A 19,704-nucleotide genomic window follows, 5' to 3' on the forward strand; every position below is an offset into this window, starting at 1 on the left:
GGGGTCATGGTGATACAGGGTGATACAGGGTGATACAGGGTATCGGTGACACAGGGGGTCACGGTGATACAGGTGACATGGTGACAAGGTGACACAGGGTGTCAGGGTGACACACGGTGACACTGGGTGACACAGGGTGACACTGAGTGTCAGGGTGACAGAGGGTGACATGGTGATACAGGGTGATATAGGGTGACACAGGGTGTTGGGTGACAGGCTGACACAGGGTGACAGGGTGTCAGGGTGGCACAGGTTGACACAAGGTGACACAGGGTGTTGGGGTGGCACAGGGTGACATAGGGTGTCACGGGGTGTCCGGGTGACACGGGGTGACACATAGTGACACGGGGTGACACAGGGCGACACGGGGTGTCAGGCTGACACATGGTGACACATGGTGACACAAGGTGTCGGGGTGTCCCCTCTCCGGGGTGTCCGTACCGGGCCGGTCCCTCCCCCGCTCTCCCTGCCCGCCCCCCGGTGCCCCAGCGGCAGGGATGACATCACCCCGCTCAGCCCAAAGAGCCGCTCTCTGATTGGCGGAGGGGGAAAGCTTCCTCTCGCCCAATGAGCGTCGGGCAGGGCCTGAGGCCGGGCTGACGTGCGGGCCGCTGCCCGTATGGGGTTTATTTTGCTCTGGGCCGCTCCGGACGCCGCCATTAGAGGAGCCCGGGGAGCGGGGTGAGAGGCAGAGGCTCCCCCCACACCCACAGCCCCCTCCTCACCTCACCCCCCAAACCCCCCCCCCCCGCTGAGCAGAGTGGGAGCGCCCGACGCCGCGGCAGCTCCGCCGCTTCGGGAGAGACCATGTCCTGAGCGGGGGGAGCACCGCAAGCAGCGGGGCCGGGGGGGGCGGGAGGGGAGGGGAGGGGGAGGCGGTGCGGGTCGGCGGTGCGGGGCGCAGGCGGCTTCCAGCGCTCAGCGTCTGCCTCAGGGACCGATCCCGGCGGCGGCGGTGAGGTAAAGGCCCTGTCCCTATCCCTTATCCTTATCCCTATCCTCTCCCTGGGCAGCGCTGGCGGAGGAGGGGACGGGGGGGGAGCGGGCCCGGCGGTGTTGAGGAGGGGGGGGTGGGAATCTGAGGAAGCCCCCGCCGGGATTCGCCTTCCAGGGTCCGGGATTCGCCTTCCAGGGTCCGGGATTCGCCTTCCAGGGTCCCGGATTCTCCCTCCAGGGTCCCGGATTCTCCCTCCAGGGTCCGGGATTCGCCCTCCAGGGTCCGGGGAGTCCTGAGGCTTCTCCGCCGTGACCCTCGGGGGGTGGGTGGGTGTCTGGGGGGGGTCAGGGGGAGGCCGGGCTTTTCGCGGTTCTCCCTCCGTGTTGGAGCAAGTTGTGCTGTATCGAGGAGAGTTTGAGGTACAAAGGCAGGAAACTTGATGTGTTTTTGTTATTGTTTTGGTTTATTACTCACCTGGGGGCTGATTCTCCGAATGCTGCAGCCCCCCCGCTCTGCTGGGGTGAGGTTAATGCCTCGCCTGCACCTCGCTTCTCTTCTTTCCCCCTCCTCCTCCTCCTCCTCCTCCTCTTTCCTTCTTTTCCATATTGGAGGTGTTTGTTTGGATCCCTGTGCTGGGAGCTCCTGGCTGCTGGAATCTCTCTGCTTTGGCGAGCAGAACTTCCACGCTGTTTGCCCATAGCAGGGACTGCCGTGCATGCAGAGCTTGGTCTGTTTTTCCAGCCCAAAACAAGTATTTCAGAATCGAGATTGTGGTTTTTTTGTGTGTGGGTTTTTTTTTTTTTTTTTTTTTTTTGGTGACCTGAAGTTTAAAAATAAAATAATAATTAGGAAAGTTCGGTTAGGGGTAACCCAGAGCCTTTTCTGACTCTCCCTTCACAGTCCCAGACTGCAGCAGTGTCCTGCCAGGGGGAGGTAAAACTCTGCCGGGGTCATGGATGTGTCTGGGAGTCCTTTATCTGGAGTGACAAAAGGCAGGCAGTCATTCCTTCCTTCCAGTGTTCCATCCCCTCCGATGCTCCATCCATCCATCCCTGCAGTGCTCCCTGCTCCCCGAGGATGGGGAAACGATGGGAGAACATGAACCTGGGTCTCCTGCCCAGGTGCAGGGAACTTTTTTTCATTCCACGCTGCCTTTCAGTGATGCCCATAATGACAACTCGTTCTAGAATACTTGGGAGCCGATGGGGTAAACAAATGTTGTTTGATGGGCTTTGTGCTCTGCTTGAACACTCTCCACTCACCAGCCACCTCTTCTGTCAGGAGTGGTGGAGCAGGTGCCTGAGTTTTAACTCCTTTTTGCAAAAACTGGGAGGTGAGATGTCTTCTGTGTGATGCCTTGACTTTCCTCCTTTCTCTGGCACATAGTGTGTAAAAACTCCTTCTGATGTGAGCAGAACCTGCTAGGGATAGTTCAGGGGAGATCCGTGGCACTTTATTTTTGTCTTTCCTTCTTCAAAGAGGTTTGTGAAGCCCAATTCTGTTTTATTTTTTTCTCCCCCCTCCTCCTTTTTCAGTGGTTACACAGAGAAGAACCAGGTGAGCAGCAGGAGATGTATTTGCCTCCTTCTAGCCCAGGTTGAGTTGGCATCTTGGCATGTGGAGTTGAGTGTTTCTGATGTAAAAGATCACTTCTGATTTAAGTCTGTCCCAGCATTAAGGGAGAATAATGCTTTTGGATGTGTTGGGTTCCCTAGGATTTGTGAAACTCGTAATTAAGAGGTCATTCTCTTGAAGAAAAAAAGAAATTATTACCTTATGCAGCTTAGGCAAGGGCAGGCAGATGGGTATGACCAACGAGGCCATAATCTGTTATTGTTGAGTTGTATCCATTAGCATTTTCTCAGAAGTATAATTAAAAATATTAATTTAATTGGAATGTTGAGTGGCATAAAGGCATCAACTGGATTCATCACAGAAGCATGACTTAACCTGAGGACTAGTTAAAATTGGTCAGAGAAACATCTTCAGCTCTGTGTAGCCTTGTGTATGGCCATGCTGATTATTATGTCACTTGGTATGTAAATTCCTTGGCTACAGGAAACCCCATTCCTCTTTGGGGCTCTTTGCAAGATGGATCTGTAAGTAAGTCAGAGGTAGAAAATACTTCACTGGTTGTATGGGAGGTGATTTTAATACAGCAAATCAAATAATCAAATGTGCTCTCAGGAACTTTGATGTGAGATTTCCTGGCTCTTTCATGTGGTCTTCACTTTGGTGTTCACATTTCTCTTTCCAGCTTCCCTTTGCCATATCAGCTGCCTTGAGATTGTGCAGAACTTGAGATCAATCCATTCTTTATCATGATGGACCATCTCCTAATGGCAGCAAAGCATTTAGATTGCTACTGCCAGTTCTGTTACCAGTCTCATAACCCCTTCCTCCCCTCAGAACTTGAAGACTTGAGTTATTTTGAGCTGTTCAAAATTTATGCCAACAACTAATCCTCATTTTAACTGCATGAATTATGATCCACAGTCTCTTGGTTCTAAAATGGAACTAAACTTTAGTTTGGCAGCTGAAAATGTCTGGCTTGGCTATAACAAAGTTCTTAAGTTCTATTTTTTGTAAAGGAGTACTACATGGGAAGAGAGAAATGAGGCAAAATTGAAAAGAGAATTATTTTTTTTCAGCACAGCTGATGAAGAGCTTATCACTTCACTTGTCAAATGGTATAGCTTGGTAGAGTTGGTTAAATAACAGATAATTATAACTTGGTGATGTCAGTTGAATGGAATTTGTTATACCTTAAAAAGAAAACTTGTATCTTCCAGTTAAGATCTCAAACGTGGGAAATTTCCTGGTACTTCTCCTTTTTCACAGCACTTCTTGATGGCTGGACTGGATGATCCCAAGGGTCTTTTCCAACCTGAAAGATTCTGTGGCTCTTGCATAGCTCACACTGCTTTAACTTGGATGGGATCAGACTGTTCATTTTTGCATCACCAGTTGCTGAAGCACAGCTTCTCATACATCTGCAGTTAATTCTGGAGCTGTGTTGAAACACAGGATTATTAATGGGAGTGTTACCCCTTTGGGGTCAGTGACAGTCACCATATTCTAAAGGAAGGACTGTAGTACTTCAGCATCAATTCTGAGAACACATTAGTCTATCAGAATGCAGATTATTTAGTATTTTCTCCTTCTGTGTGGCATGGGCAGGTTTTCAGCAGCTCTGCACTCCAACTGGGGTTGTATCCACCTTGCTTGGCATTTTTCAAACCAGCTTTTTTCATGTGCTGCTGTCCCATATAGGAAGAACCTCCCTTTTGTGAAGACTGCAGAGAGGTGTAGTGGGGAATGAGTGCAGTGATGTTTGAACTGTCTGAGAGAGCTGCTGTGATTCCAGAAAGCAAAAGGGAATGGTAGGTCCTGGTTTTACAAGGATACACTGGGAAGAGTGGTGCTTGCTGGTATCTGTGGAGCATCGTGTCCATGAACCACCCAAGGTTGCAGCCCTCTTACATCTCCTACTGTACAGCAGATAAAATTAAGTTGGCATTTTTCCCCTTGGTTATTTGAATTTATCCTGATGAAGTCTGTTCTGCTTGTTCTTAAATCAAGGATACCATTGCAGCATTGTTTTAATTTCTAGTAAGGAGGATTTTTTTTTTTTCTTAGAGTGGGTGCTGGTTTTGCTTATGTTTACATGTATAATTTCAGTTAACAGAAATTAGTACTTCGGAGACAAATGCTGGAGAATTGCTAAATGAATCCACAGGATTGACATCTGTCTTCCAATCTCTGCTTGGAATTGAGCTGAAAATCCTTGCAGTAATGAGAGCTAGGTACAAAATGAGTACCAGGGATGCAGCTGCTGTCCAGGGGCTGGGGGGGACTGGAGGGATGGACCTGTGTCTTTTTTGGGGGGTGTAAATAGGACTTCTTGCTGAAACTGTCACTTGTGAGCAAGGAGGCTGCAGTCTTCCCCCTCCTTTTTTTTTTTTTTTTTTTTTTTTCCTTCTTCTCCCTCCCACGATGTCCTAAACCAGCACACAGCCATGTTCTGTTTGGGTTATGTTTGCCATCATTTTTGTAAACAAATCGTGAGGCTTAGAAGTCCTTCATGTGATTTTTTTTTTTATTTTTTTATTTTTTTTTTGACTTTGATTTGATCTAGCATCTAGCCTTGACCAGCTGTTGTTAATGAAACTGGAACAGTCTGAGATACTGGGGAGCTTGCAGGCATGAAGAAACTTTGTTAAATTATATTGGTGTTGTTCTGTCTTCTAGATCTTCAGGAGTTAGCTTTCCTCAGCTAAGGAAGCTTGTCAGAACCATGGTTTACATGACTCTGGAAAGAAAAATAAACTTGGGTGGTTCTGTTTTGTTTTCAGGAGATGAGAACTATTAGGATCAGGTCATCTCTCAGGGGCTTTGAAGCTGCAGGTCCATTCATTTGACACCCACCTGGCTCTGGGCACATAGTCACTTGGTTATCTGCCTGCCATGAGTGTCATAAATGTGGATAATTCTAGCAAGAAAAATAGGAAATTTGCTTTATGAAGGTGATTCAAGGAGGGAATTCTTTTTCTTATGGTTGTAATGACCTAAGTGCATTGTCTCAGTGTTGACTTATCCTTCTTTCAGGCTAATGGGCTTGAAATTATTTCTTCTGTCTCCATTCATCTTCCAAGTATCTAAGCAGGGATTCAGCCAGACAGCTGGCATATTTATTACTTGATGCTATCTGATTCCCTCTCTGAAACAGCTTCAATCTACAGGTCTGAGTCTTCTGCAGTTTCAAGAAGTGTTTTTATGTTAGGTAGGCCTTTCTTAATTTCTTTTTTTTTTTTTTTTTTTAAATTAAATTCACACTCCTGATAAGCCAGGGCTACTTTGTACTGGTGTCTTACCAGCTGATTGTTGTTTATTCCTTCTGTTGGATGGGCCTCTAGCTTTAGTTTTTGGCTATGAAGGCTTCCCCTTACTGTGTGCTTGTTGACAAGGTAATTTTTATCTTGCTGAGGGGTTGGGATGGTTTGCTGGGCTATTTATGGTTTTTGTTTTTTTTTTTTCTGGCCTCCGCATTACTGTTTAGCTTGGCAAAGATAAAAATAATTGTCACCTCATGGCTTTTAAATGGTTTATTTAAAGAAAGTTGTGCAGTGTTGTCTCTAGCAGAAAGTTAAAACCACCCCCTGAAATCAGGATTACTGTCTCAGAGCTGAAACTTTCTAGCAGTTCAGAGTACCTTGCAGTGCTTAACTTGGGGTTGTTGTTACATATTATAAGGAAAATATAGGTTGCTAATATAGGGTTAAACCCCTCAACTTTTATCACTCTTTCTCCAAAAAGAGTTTGAGTTTGTTTTCCCTGTGATACTTGATATTTTGTGCTAGGTTAAGCAGCAACATCCACAGTAGTGATTTTTAATTTTTTCTCCTTTGGTGTCTAGCCAGTATTTTAAGAAGAGCTGGATAAAATCAGTGGAGCATGTGTAGCTTACCTGAACTAGAACTCACCTTACATGTAGCCCAGCTGTAAATGTAGATACCAAAGGCAGTTTTAACTCTAAACCATTAGAGTTTGCCATTAATTAGAGGGGACACTTCCCTCAAACTGATGTTGAGTCTGTGTTTCCCTGTTCCATTTGGGGGCAGGTGGTTTTTCTCCACCAAATGGTGACTTATGTCTGCATGTAGCCAGGGTCTTATTTCTGGTCAGCCCCCCCTGAGGAGCTCCAGAGGATAAATACTAGAACTGAATGGCAGATGTACAAGTCTTAATGTTCCTTGGTTGTTGGAGGGGTTTAAGTGTTTCTGAGTTTTGAGGTCTGACTCCACAGTGTGGTTTCCTTCAGAGCACAGCATCTGGTTTTCCTCAGCTCCTGGGAGGATGGCTGAGCTCTAAACAAAATGAGTCTCCTGTTTTAGGCACACAGTCTAAACACAGATACTCTCTGCTCTTGGGTTTGACCTCTCTTTGTAGAAAGAATCTTCTTGTTCAAGTTGGGTGCTTTGTTCAGTGCAACCATCTTCAAAATGAAGTTTTAACAATTCTGTTGTGTATTGTTTCATCTTTGTTACTGTATCATGAGTCAGAATTAATCTGTTGCTGAGTGTTCGTGATGATCAGATTAATTAAATGTCTCGGGCTGTATTTATGTGAATATTCTGCCACAGCTCATTATTTTGAGTCACTTTGCTTGGTTTTTGATTAGTATTGTGTGGGAGATGCTGTGCATTATGTAACTGTTGATCTGCTTACTCTCATTTCCCCAAATGGTATTGGTTTCTAAGTAAGCAGTGGTATTTAGTCCATCCTGATGTGTAGTTCCATCTCATCTAAACAGTTGTTCAGTTTTAATTGACTTTGAAACAAAACCCCTGAAAAAATTTAACTGTTCTGAAATACGAGGACTGGGCTGCAAGCTGCTCCTGTTATTTTTATAGATTGTTTTCAGCAGTGAAGGTTCTCTTAGCTTTTACTCACAGAATTAATAGAGCTGTATGTAGTTTGACTCATGTGAGATGAGCACCAAATAAAATGGAAACTTGTACTTTGCCAGTTATCCAGCAGGATTAATTGTGGTGTTTAAAAGCAAAAAAATGTCTCAAGAGATAAACGTGAAAATAAGAACAGACAGCAGAAAGTGAATGTTTAGTTTTGTCAAATACCTGCTAATTCTGTGCTGAGTTTTGAGCTTGTGCAGAAGAATGTGTTTATAGCTAGGTCTGCATCCTTTTATTTCAGATGTCTCCTAGGATATGAAACTTGCCAAATGTTTGACTTGTTGCTGCATAGAATGTTTGCAAAATCAGGCATCCTCTTGCATGGAAACTGGGTGTAAATTCTCTTGCTTATGCAGAGTCAGGCTTTAAGGTTTATTTGAAATGATGGCAGTTGGATTGGAAGTGTGAACAGAATATTGAAAAGAAAGCTGAAGCAAAATCAGTGTAAGTTTTCTGACTACCACAAATACCTCATAAAGTAGATTTAAGCTCCTTTGAAGAGCAATACAAGTCCATACATTTAAATAAAAGCATTTTTAAAAATTGTGTTGAAGTGAAGTCTCTGAGAATTTGCCCAACTTCTAAATGTTTTCAAAAGTTGCTATCTGCTTTTTCAGATGTTCTTCTTTGGTAAGAGAACTAAGTCCCTTGCAGCATGTTTCTTTGTCAAGATGAAGTCTTTCTGAATTTTGACTTATAAGAGTAGATAAAAAGTTATATACAGTGATGGAGGTCAAACCTAAAAATCTGGAGTAGAAAGTATTTGTTGACAGTTCAGGCTACCAGAACTGAAGAATAATGTTAGAACTCATTTAAAGTACCAGATTATAAATAGTTACCCTGTTATAACTAAAATATTTTCAATTTCTCTTTTTGCATGTGCCTTTAATGTTGTTTTTATATAATGTTGTGATTTACATAGCAGTGATCTGGCCTTTAGCAGAACTGAGGTTTGTGCCACTCTTAACTTGGTGATGCCTCTCAGGACAGCATCATCCTTCTGCTACCCCTCTTCTTGGGAGCAAAGGGAGGATTAAGTGATCTCTGTGCTTTTCAAGAGCAGTGTTCTTACTGGGAAGAGGATGGGGAAGGTGATGCAGTTTGACAAAAAAAACCAAACCAACCTCTGTCTTCTGAAGCAGCCCTTGCTTTGTGCCTGTATTTGATAATAAAAGGGTGTCTGCATCCTGTGGTGGTGGCTGCAGTCTGGGACCAGGTCCTGCTGTCTGTCTGCACAGCAAACAGCCAGGTAACTGCAAGGGAATAAATATTTTGTAAGACAAGAACCCAACCTCAGAGAGCAGCTTGCAGAAATCGAATTCAGTACTTTATTTGGGAGTATTTTCTCCTTTATGCTGATCTGTTTGAAGTAGTATCCTTTCATTTTTAAATAAGTGTCCTGCCAACCAAAGCAAACTCTGCTTTCTTGTTAAATTCCTTGCTTGAGTGTATTCAGGCTAATAGAGAAAATGCTCCTACATCTGTGACTCTGCAGTAATCTTTCCATTACTCTAATACACAGCTATTACCCTTACAGCAAAGCTTCCAGGTCCAGTGCTGATCTGATTTGCTTGTTCCATAGACAAGCTCAGTGTTCTTAATTTATTTTTTTTTTAAACCAGTTTGCAGAGATAACAGTGGAACTCATTGTTAGTTCCCTTCAAACTATAGAAGCCTAAGTTCAGGCTTTATTCTTTTAATATTCTGATCTGGTGAGGCTTATGCTGAATTCTCAAGAAAGCAGTCATGCAAGAACTGTAAATAGTGCAAGGTGTAGTGAGTAAATCTAGTAAGTAAAGAGAAGAAAGTATCAGTAATAGTCCACCTTAGAAAATGAGTCAAGGCAAGTTTTATATGAGAATCAATTCTTACTACTTGGCAATTAATTTCTAATAGGTTATTTAAAAATGTAAGTTGTTTTGTTGAAGTGTTTTGACAGTGTGAGACTTCACAAGGATTCTTGGATGCAAACAAAAGTGAATTTAGGCCAGTTAAATAGCAGTGTCTTTTATGTGAGAAATGTTTGAGGAGGTTTATAGAGAGTTTACAAGTACTAAAGAAACAAATTGGCCCTTTTGATTTAAGTTTGTGTACAGCTCTGTCTTCTAGACCTTCCTACTGGCTGTATTTAAAAATTGGCAATTTTTTTCTGATTCCCTTTGGTCACCTTATATAAGCTTTAAAAAGATGTGTGGTTAGAGTCAGTAGTAGTGTGGCAACATTTATAAATGTATTTGTTTGGAAACTGTGAAATCAAACCATGGCTTTGTTTCCTGCTGTGGAGGGCTGACTCAAGATAATCTTATATATTCTATAGAATATTTTTAAAATATGCATATGTTCTATATATATAATATAGAATATATATAATGTAATAAATATAATAGAATATATATGTAATAATATATGTTCTATAGAATATTTTTAATATATCTATATTTGTACAGAGCAAAACCAGCTACAGCTCTCCAAATTCAGAGTAGTTTCAGTGTATGTTTTATTTTATCCATTTAAGGTGATAATCCATGTGTGTGATTTTAAGAGGTTTTCCTTTTGCAGTTTTATTTACAAAGCTTATTTTATGTTTAAATGAACTCGAGTTTTCAAAGTTTGCTAATTTTTTATGGGCAATTGGTAGATAACTTGAGGTAGTAAGTACAAGGGGGAATATTTCTGAAAATGTCAAATTATGTAGGGTTAATCACAGGCAATTTTTCTTGAAAAGCTGTTTGTCCATAGTTTGTGTAGATAAACTGCACAGAAACATTATCCAGCTGTTGGTGAGCAATTACAGCTGTCAGACTGAGACCCCTCCTTGGTAGGTGGACATTTAAACTGCTCTGTTTCATTGTATTTAAAGAACACAGTCAGTGAAAGTGCTGCTGTTTGATCCTTTTTGTGGTTGGATGTGAGAAAACTCGAACTGTTCATAGATTCTGTGTGCTGTTAGCAAGATCTTTCAGAACAAGACACTTTTACTCATTATGTTTCTTCAAAAAGTTGTTCCAGTGTTTTAAAAATAAATAATCCAGCCTGCCTTTCTTTTTGGAGCAGGCTAAGGGAGGCAGCTGCTTTTTGGGGAAGGAGGGTGGATCTTGGTTGCCTTGCAGGTCTTGCTGAAGGCTTAAGCTGGTATCCAAGCTCCCTGTAAACACAGAAGCAGTTAACTTTGTCCAAAAATCTGTATGTCTGAGCAACCCAAGGTGAGAGCACTGATTCAGTCAGTATAATTAGGTAAGGTTTCTGCCAGCACCACCCCAGCAAAAACTCTGTACTGTGGACTGGTCTGAATCAGTGTCTGGCCAGTTTATGGGAAGGGTTTGGTTGCATGCTGAAGTGTAGCTCTAGGTTGTGCCTTGTAACTTCTGGGCACAGTGAATAATTAAATTGAGGGGAATGCAGCATGTGCTGTCATAAAAATATTATTTAAGGACATGGTTGTTTCTTCCCAATGTCTGTGTGCTGGTTTGTGTTTTCCCATGCACTGAAAAAGAAGATTCTTCCAAGCTGAAAGAAAAGAGAAGAAAAAAATGTGACTTTTCTAGGTCACCTTTTCTAACTGGCTTCATTTAGTAAAAAGATAGCCTGGTAACATTTTGATTTTTCTTTGTCACTTGATTTATTAGCATTTAATAAATCCTCCTCTTTAACCTACTGAGTTGCTCTCCTAGTCTGTCCAGAAAGTGTTTAGCACTTTAATGTAAACAGTGTAAGCTGACCAGTTGGAACTTCTCTGGAGATTTGTGGCTTTTAATTTCTCTCCTGCTCATGCTTTTTAGGCTTCAGAGCATGCACCTGTTAGCTGTTTGTGAGAGGAAGCACTGTGAAGAATCTAAATTAACAAGTGAACCTGGCAGAGTGGCAAGAAAGGAATGCTGAAAAAATGGAACAAGGTGCAAACTGCTCAGTGGCTGGTTGAGAATTCTGTGTCACCAGTAAACCAAATGGTCCTGATGTCTCTGAGGTGGGGTTAAGGGTCAGATCGAGACCTAAAAGTAAAAAAAAAAAGTGTAAAATTTCCTCTCTAGCTGTGCCATAGCCCGTGTTGGCAGAGCTATTGAAGAAGAGAACTTGCATTGCTCCACTGAGCCTTTTTTATGTTCTTTACTTCTTAATAACCTGAGGCCTCGTGTTCAGAGGGATGAGCTCATATCTCAGAGGCTTTTGAAGCTGCAGATACTGAGATTCTTTAAGAACTATGTCTGAAAGCATCTAGCTTTAAGGGGCACAGAGAATAATTGCAGCTAAAAACCTAATCTCATGACATATATGAAAGCTTTTCTGTAAGAGTACTGTGCTATTTAGTTGCATAAATAGTATCTCAGTATTTGTTTAGATCATTTTTGTAACCAGCTGCTTTTCAGCTTGGGCAGCAATCTGCTTTCCCAGTCCTAATATCAGTAAAACACATGATGCTTTGTTTGTTTCTTTGCCCCATCCCAAAAGTGGGCTGGGATTTGTTTGCAATGGGAGGTGCTGGGTTGAAGGCTTTGCAAACCAGGGTAGATGAGAGCCCAGTTATGGCTGCAGACCCCTTCTGGGGTCATCACATGTTGTATATTGGGCTGGCTTTTGGGTGAACGCCTTACCTCCTCAGAACAGACCCCCTTCTGCTCAGGGAGAAGTTATTCTGAAGCTTCTGTTGGGCACTGAAGTGTCAGGACAGTCACTTTCTGGTGCTCCTTGGTGTGACCCAAGTGAAAATGCTCTCAGTGGTTCTGTTGGTTCCAGTTAGGTGCGAGGATCGATGTGCTGCTTCCTTCTCCTTTCTGAAAACCAACTCCAGCTGTCTGGTGTTCCTAACTAGAAAACATTAATATCTCAGAAAACTCAACTGCTGTCAGGGAGAATAAACTTAGTGAGAACTGTTGGAGACATTGGAAAACTTAATTGGGTATTGGGGGCAAAAATCCTGTGCCAAATGGAATAGGGAAAGCTAGCACAGAGTGTACTTACATGGGAGGTGTTTTAACAAAGCTTCAGTTTATTTATGGAGCAGAGAAACTGCTTCTCCAAATTCCTGAAAAGTCTTCTTTATGAAGTGACCTCTGGTAAAATCAGGTTGCCTCTGTATCCTGATTTATATGTAAGTATTTCTCACTGATGGGCACCCTAGTGTGAGCTCACCCCTGGTTTTCCATACAGCATAAAAAGGGATCCCTGCTGCAAAGGATAATCCTGGCCTCTCCTCTGTCCTGGCCACACCAGAGCTCCTCATCCATGCACCCACTTGATCTGGGGAATAGATTTCTGTTGGAAAAACACCCATGCTGCCTGCCTGGGTCCCCAGGAGGCAGGCAGTGGCAGTGAGGTGACAAATTTAAGTGGGCATTTAGTTATGCCTTGGTAGAGCAAGGCGTGTTTGTGTGTGTGTGTGTGTGTGTGTGTGTGTGTGTGTGTGTGAAGGTGTTTCAGTGGAGAGTGCACTAACTCATCAAACATTTCCTAGTTGGAGGACAGGTATAAACTGATTTTTAGCCTGATGTGTCTCGTTTGCAGTGTAATCCTCTTGTGCAACTTCTCTTTTGAGTTTTTGTTTAGTAGACCCTGGGTGTTTTTGTTCAGCCAAGAGAGTTGCAGTATGATGAATGGGAGTTGTCAGTCCATTGGTTTGACCACTTTGTTTTTTAAACAGCTTTGCATGCTTAGAAGTAGCATGTAATGGACTCTTATATGTTGGTTAATTATTCTGTGGTAAGGGAGGAAAGAGGCTGTATACATTTTTTTCTATTTGTCCTTTATCTACCTGCCTCACCCTTTCCCTCTATTATGCCCTATACACAAAGCTTTTTTTTTTTTTTTCCTTCCCAATCCTAAGTTTCAAATAAGAGTATTTATACATGTTTTGTTGTGAATTTAATGTTGCTTGATTATAGTTCCTTTATCAGATTGGTCACTAGTGTGATGACTGGCTCTTTATAAATAGTGGTTTATTTTATTTAACCCATATATGTGTTAGTCTCAGCAGGTCATGGCTGAGTTTAAACTAGTAAATTGGGTTCAGAATAGGTGTGGCATTTAATAATTAACTTTCTGGTTACTCAGGTCCAGTAGGAAACCTATAATGAGTCTGTTTTCCTTTTGTTTACAGGAATAGTTATCTACTTAGTCTCATCCTTCATATTTGGCAATCTGAGGAGGAGGTCTGAGCCAGCATGAAGACAGAATCCCCTATGCATTAGAGAAAAAGTAAGTTGAAATTGGGTTGAAATCTGGTTTGTGGAGTGAAAATACTCTGCTGGTATTTTCTCAACACACAGAGCTGGTGCTTGTGTTCAAGAAGGGTTTTAACTTTGTAACATTACTGGTGTGAGGGATGTCCAGTGAAGACCTAATCTTGGTAAAGCACATGTATAAAATTTTCAAATGTATGCATTTTATGTAAATTCCTACCCCCTGCTTTTCCAAAAGAGCTGCTGACTTACTGCATAACTGCCCACCTGATGCACTTCTTCCTTCTAAATCCTGTGAAGGATTGGAAAAGACCTCACAGGGTGCAGACTGTTCCTTTCCTTATACTGTTGTATTCATAGGGAACCTTATTTTAACAATTTGATATTTGTGGCTTATTCCTGTAGCCATACTGGTCTCTTCTCCAGTATTCTCAGTGCTTGAGGAGCATTTGCTTACTGAATTAGTTTTGGAAGCCTCTGGAAATCTTAAATTCCAGAAATGACTCTGTGAAATACAGGGCTGAGTATTTTGCTTCTGCACTAGGAAGTCCTGAATTCTGTATTTAAAAAGCTGTTGGATCAAGGTTTACTGTTTTGATAATGTGTTTTCCTCCCCCTAAATTTTCTGATTTCACCAAGAAAAAAAAATTGCCCATTTGCTCGGCCTGAATTTTTTTTATTTTTATGTTTTGTGCTGTACATATCAAGTGGGTTTAAATCTCATTTACTTTTTTTGTGTGTTTATTTTTTTTTTTTTTTTTTGCAACAGAGCTCCTATACGACCCTTGTGTACTAATGATGTATTCTGATTACTTAGCTTTCTGCCTGACACAGTTCATTTCAAGGAGTGCACGATGTCAGAGCGTGGCATTAAATGGGCTTGTGAGTATTGTACCTATGAAAATTGGCCATCTGCAATCAAATGCACCATGTGTCGTGCTCAGAGACCTAGTGGGACAATTATCACAGAAGATCCATTTAAAAGTGGCTCCAGTGATATTGGGAGAGACTGGGATCCTGCCAGCACTGAAGGAGGGAGCAGTCCTTTGATATGCCCGGATTCCAGTGCAAGACCAAGGGTTAAATCCTCCTACAGTATGGAAAGTGCAAATAAATGGTCCTGTCACATGTGCACCTACTTGAACTGGCCAAGAGCTATAAGATGTACTCAGTGCTTGTCTCAACGTAGGACCAGGAGTCCCACAGAGTCTCCTCAGTCTTCAGGTTCTGGTTCCAGACCGGTTCCTTTTTCTGTTGATCCGTGTGAGGAATATAATGACAGGAATAAACTAAACACAAGGGCTCAGCACTGGACTTGTTCTGTTTGTACATATGAAAACTGGGCCAAGGCCAGGAAATGTGTTGTGTGTGATCATCCCAGACCTAACAACATCGAAGCAATAGAACTGGCAGAGACAGAAGAGGCTTCATCCATCATCAATGAGCAAGACAGAGCTCGATGGAGAGGCAGCTGTAGTAGTGGTAATAGCCAAAGAAGATCTCCACCTACAACCAAACGTGAATCTGAGGTGAAAATGGACTTCCAAAGAATTGAATTAGCTGGAGCTGTTGGCAGCAAGGAGGAACTTGAGGTTGACTTCAAAAAACTAAAGCAAATTAAAAATAGAATGAAGAAGACTGACTGGCTGTTTCTCAATGCCTGTGTTGGTAAGTTGTTTGCTGCTGCCTTCAACTCTTTTGCCTGTGGTGTTTTGGGAGAATGAAGAATTAAAGCACAAACTTGATGTAGGATTTTGATACAGCTTCTCTTAATCTCTGCATTTTAAATGTAGAAATGTAAAAATGTAAAACAAATGTAGAAGTTCCTGAAATAGCAACTGCTAAGAGAGGGTGCAGCATTCATCCATAACCTGAACAAGAGTACATGTGTTTCCCAATTATGCTTGGACTTTTTTGACCTTTTGTAGAAATGGATAGCCTTGTCATCCAGTCCTGTTGTTCTGTGTAGTTTTTCAAAGGTGGAAAAACTACAAAACCAGTGTACAGAAGTGTAATGCATATAGTACTGCTAAAAGTGCTAAAAGTATTTTTTTTTTCTTTTCTTTTTTTTTTTTTTTTTTTTTTGTGGCAAGTTACATTAGTAGAATCAGCAGCTGCAGCTTGGGAGTATTTGTAAACAGTGTAGAGCTTGCAACAGTACAAGATGCTCTGTCAGATGTTAAAAATAACACCGAAATATGTAGCTCCAAGAAACTGCATGTGTAATACTGACCTTGAAAGTAATAATGTTGTGTTAATACAGATACTGTGTTGTAAATGTTTACAGGCTTTCAGAAAGTATTTCTCTAGTCAGCTGCTTCAAAAAAATTCAAATACTAGTTTTGGGTTTTTTTACTTATTATTTTTTACTTATTTTAGTGCTTTCCAAAGGAAATTCTGGGTAACTCTCCATGCTGTAAAGAACAGAGACATTTGAGAGCAGGGTTTTCTTCAGTTATTGACCTTGTGAGTTAACTTTTGTGCCATGACTTCCCAGAAGCAGATATCTTGTGCAGGCAGGTTAGACACTTGGAATACAGAACTATTTTTAGAGTAAAACACCTCATTTGGAACTCTGACGTTACTCATCTGTCTCCTACTGTTCCTTAATGGTTCATGAAGTCACTCCATGGTTATGATCAAAAAGTTAATTTGTAGAGCAGCACTATTGAACATACCTGATCAAATCTAAACGTTTTTGAGTGTCATGGGTTTGGTTTCTCTGAGCTAATAAATATTCCAGTTTATTTTTGCCTTGTGTGAATGGTTGGAGAAGCACGTTGCCTTTTGAAAGGAGTTGGGTGCCTCAGTATTTCCTGATACCTTCAGCTCCTTACATGCTGTCAAATGGGCAGTGCTTTTGCCTTCTGAAATGAAGCAACTGGAATTCTGCATGGAATTTCATAAGCTATCAGATACCTAAGATCAATTGTTGGAGGGGGTTTGTGTGCCTTATAAGTCTTATCTTGCTTTCTGATAGCAGTTGTATCAAATGCCAGGATTTTTGTTGTCTTCAGCTATTTAAAAGTGATTTGGTTTTTTTGCTATTCCAATGTCACTTAAAATATTTCACACTTCCAGATTTAATTGTGTGGGAATGGTTGCATTTATATTTAAGAACATGAGTTTTGCAAGTATGTAGTTACCCTTGTTACTTCTGACTATACAGTTGTACATGAAACTCAGAACTATGTTCCTAGAAATTTTGTAAGGTAATAACAATTTAGACCTTTTAAAATGAAAATAGTTTGAAGGTATCCCAAGAGGATTTTGGTGAGAAACCCAGAATACAAATGGAGTTGTCTGCTGCTTTTTTCTACTGTTATGCTGAAAGATATAATGAATTCCTTTCCATAATTTAAGCACTTACAATGCTTCAACTTTTTAACTGGGGGGTGGGGAGGAAACCCCAGCAGCCTGAGCTGTTGATGATTAGTCCTTCATTTCAGTTCATTTTGCACATCACAGATTTTTCCACGTAACTCCTTGCAGCAGGAATAACCTTAGGGAGACTGATGAAAGTTTCATGTGGTTGTCTCAGGAGGTTTTGCAGGGCATGTCTGTATTGGCAAGGTCAGTAATACAAAAAGGGATAAGCCACATAGGTGCTGGTTGTTTTATTGTCTTAATGTGACACACTGACAATTTCACTGTCAGGTTTGCCTGAAGGATGTGTTCTTCACAGCTGAGTTATGGTGACTCTGAGCTCACTGGAGCTCTTGCAAGCTCATAGCTGGGTTGAACACTTGTCCATCCTTTGCCAAACACAATTATAAAATGGGATAAATTCGTGTTAAATATCAGGGAAGTTTGTGAAAATGAATGGAGGAAGAGTTGGTGTGTAGTCTGCTGCTTGTTAGGTGGTGGCTTGTTAGCATTTGGGAACTTCAGACTTCTCACCTCCAAGTTTCAGCTCCATCAGTTGCAGAGGGTCCATTTGCTTTTGAGTCTCTTCTGGGAGGAAGATAAAGCAAAGATTTTGGATGTGCACAGTGTAGCTCTCCCTGAAGTTAAAGATTAGAGGACCCATCCTTGCCAGACTGGTTATTTCCTTTTCTCTTAGAACATTCTGTTTCAGAAGGTACCAAGGAAATGTTTGGTACTTGAGGACAGCTGTTTAGTTGAACTTCCAATTCTCAGCTCAACTGTGGTATAGACTTGTTTTTTACTAGGTCATAAATTTATTGTCAAGTTTAATTAGAGACATGTATCTAGCAGCTTTTTGTTCTTTTTAGCTGAAACATGTAGGCATGTATCTCGTGTGGATTAGGGAAAGCACCTGAGTGTGTTTGGGGTCTTGCAGACATCCATTAATGCTCTGCTCCCCTCAGTAAATAAACACCATCAAGGCTTTTATTCTTTGCAAATCAAAACTGTAGAAAACATGATGAGTACAACTCCTGCTTTTTGCATGAGCAGTTTTGTTAATAGGATTTGTTTGGGGTTTTTTTGTTCAGTTGGGGTTTTTTTGTTTGTTTTGTTTGGGTTTTTTAAACAGAAATATTAGTTGAATTCCTCCTTTCAAAGCCTGCAAGTAGATGTGCTTGAATGTTATTTTGTTCTTGACTTGTTTTTCACAGTGCTGGATGCATCCATCTTGAAAGGATGCTATTTTAAAGCTGATTATTGGTTAAAAATTTAGCAGAATCAAAGCAGAACATGTAGGAAGTGTGTCTGCTTGATAACCTGACTTGCTACAGTGCCACTCTGAGTTACCATCAGAGAGGACAAATGGTTTCTGCAAGGACACCAGTGCTTCCCACTGTGCTGGCCCAGTACAAGGCTAACCTGGAGTCCAAGGTGACTCTGTTCTTGGGGGGAGGAGAGCTCATGGATATTTAAAACTCAGCTCCATTGCCATGGGGTCTGTGCCAAAGAGACTTTGAGAGGTTTGGTGGCCTGTGGGGCTCAGGGAATCTGATGTGCAAGAAGAGCAACAGTGCTGTGGGGCCTGTGAGGTTGGGTGCAGCTGCCTGTGGGTTTCAGTAGCAGAAATGGATGGAGATGGCCATGGCTATAAAACCCTCCTGGTGCTCAGGGTTTGCTTGGGGCTTACATTTCAGTTCTTGCTGAAGCTTCCCCTCTCCTGGCACTTCAGGGCTGTGTTTTACAGGGGTGCTGGCAGAATGTGTTTGCTGCAGGTCACTGCTGGGGGTTTTTGGGTTCTGTGTTCAACTCCTGGACTCCCAGAGGTTAAAAGCTGCATTTCTTCTCTTTTTCCTCTCTCCTTCAACCCAGCCCTGCTTGTTAAGTGCTGCACAAGAATATGCTCTGCTTTTTGGTTCAGGTCAGCAAGGTCTCTGCTCCCATCATGGACCACGCCTGCCTTGTAGGGAATGGTGGCTCTGAACCCACCCAGACACACACACTTTTTAGCAGTGTGAAAGAAAGAACTCAGAGTGTTTTTCTTAAATCCCAAATATTTAGAGCAATCCATAATGAATCTTGTTTTGCAGTACATCCTTAAAAGGACTGTTACTTCATGCCTGGTTCATTCCTACATGTGTGTCTGCTTAGTTTTTCCTTTGTCAACTTGCTCTCTTTTGCAGGGTTGTTTTTTTGGTTATTTTTTTTTTTTTTTTCTAATCTTTCCTTTTGCCTCTCCAGTTCTCTGAAAAAGTGCCAAATGCACCCAAGCATTCAGGAACCCTGTGGGAAAGCAAGAGTCACTCTATCCAGATTTAGGTCTGAGGTTGGTGGGGCAGTGTCCCAGGCTGCTCCACAGCTTCAGGAGAGCTGGAAGCCACCTCCTAGGCTGTGTCCTACAGAGCATTTGGCTCTTCCCTGGCAGCACAGACATCCTGAAGGGATTGACATACCAAAGGGCTTTCAGCTGACACTGCCACCCAAAGCAGTCCTCCCAGCCCCTTGTTTCTCTCCTCATGTTTGCCTGCCCACGTGCAGTGAAGTGATTCTGGAAACTCCTCTTGCTAAAAAATGAAGCTTGATGAGGGGGCATTTTTATGGGGGCTGTGGGGGTTGGTTTGCAGCTGCAGTGAGCTCAGGCTGGTTTCCTCAGCACATCCACAGTACAGCTGAGCCTTGCTGGGGTTGTTTCTGCTGCAGTGAAGCTTCTGGAGGGCAGGTAGGGCCATGCACTGGGCCGTCCCTCTCAGTGTGT

General features: G+C 42.2%; 1 protein-coding gene across 2 annotated transcripts in view; it reads left to right on the forward strand.

Moving 5' to 3' along the window:
• Positions 1–571: 571 nt before the first annotated feature.
• Positions 572–19,704, forward strand: part of ZRANB1 (zinc finger RANBP2-type containing 1) — a 44,344-nt gene continuing 25,211 nt past the window's right edge. Inside the window, exons 1-3 of one of the 2 annotated variants that reach the window (XM_071749656.1) lie at positions 572–960; positions 13,502–13,599; positions 14,353–15,251. In XM_071749656.1, coding sequence (XP_071605757.1) covers positions 14,438–15,251 — 814 coding nt within the window. In that variant the 5' untranslated portion in view covers positions 572–960; positions 13,502–13,599; positions 14,353–14,437. The remainder of the gene's footprint in view (positions 961–13,501; positions 13,600–14,352; positions 15,252–19,704) is intronic. The other variant, XM_071749655.1, reaches the window with a different exon arrangement.

The sequence above is a fragment of the Heliangelus exortis genome, chromosome 7 (assembly GCF_036169615.1).
Source record: "Heliangelus exortis chromosome 7, bHelExo1.hap1, whole genome shotgun sequence".
NCBI lineage: Eukaryota > Metazoa > Chordata > Aves > Apodiformes > Trochilidae > Heliangelus > Heliangelus exortis.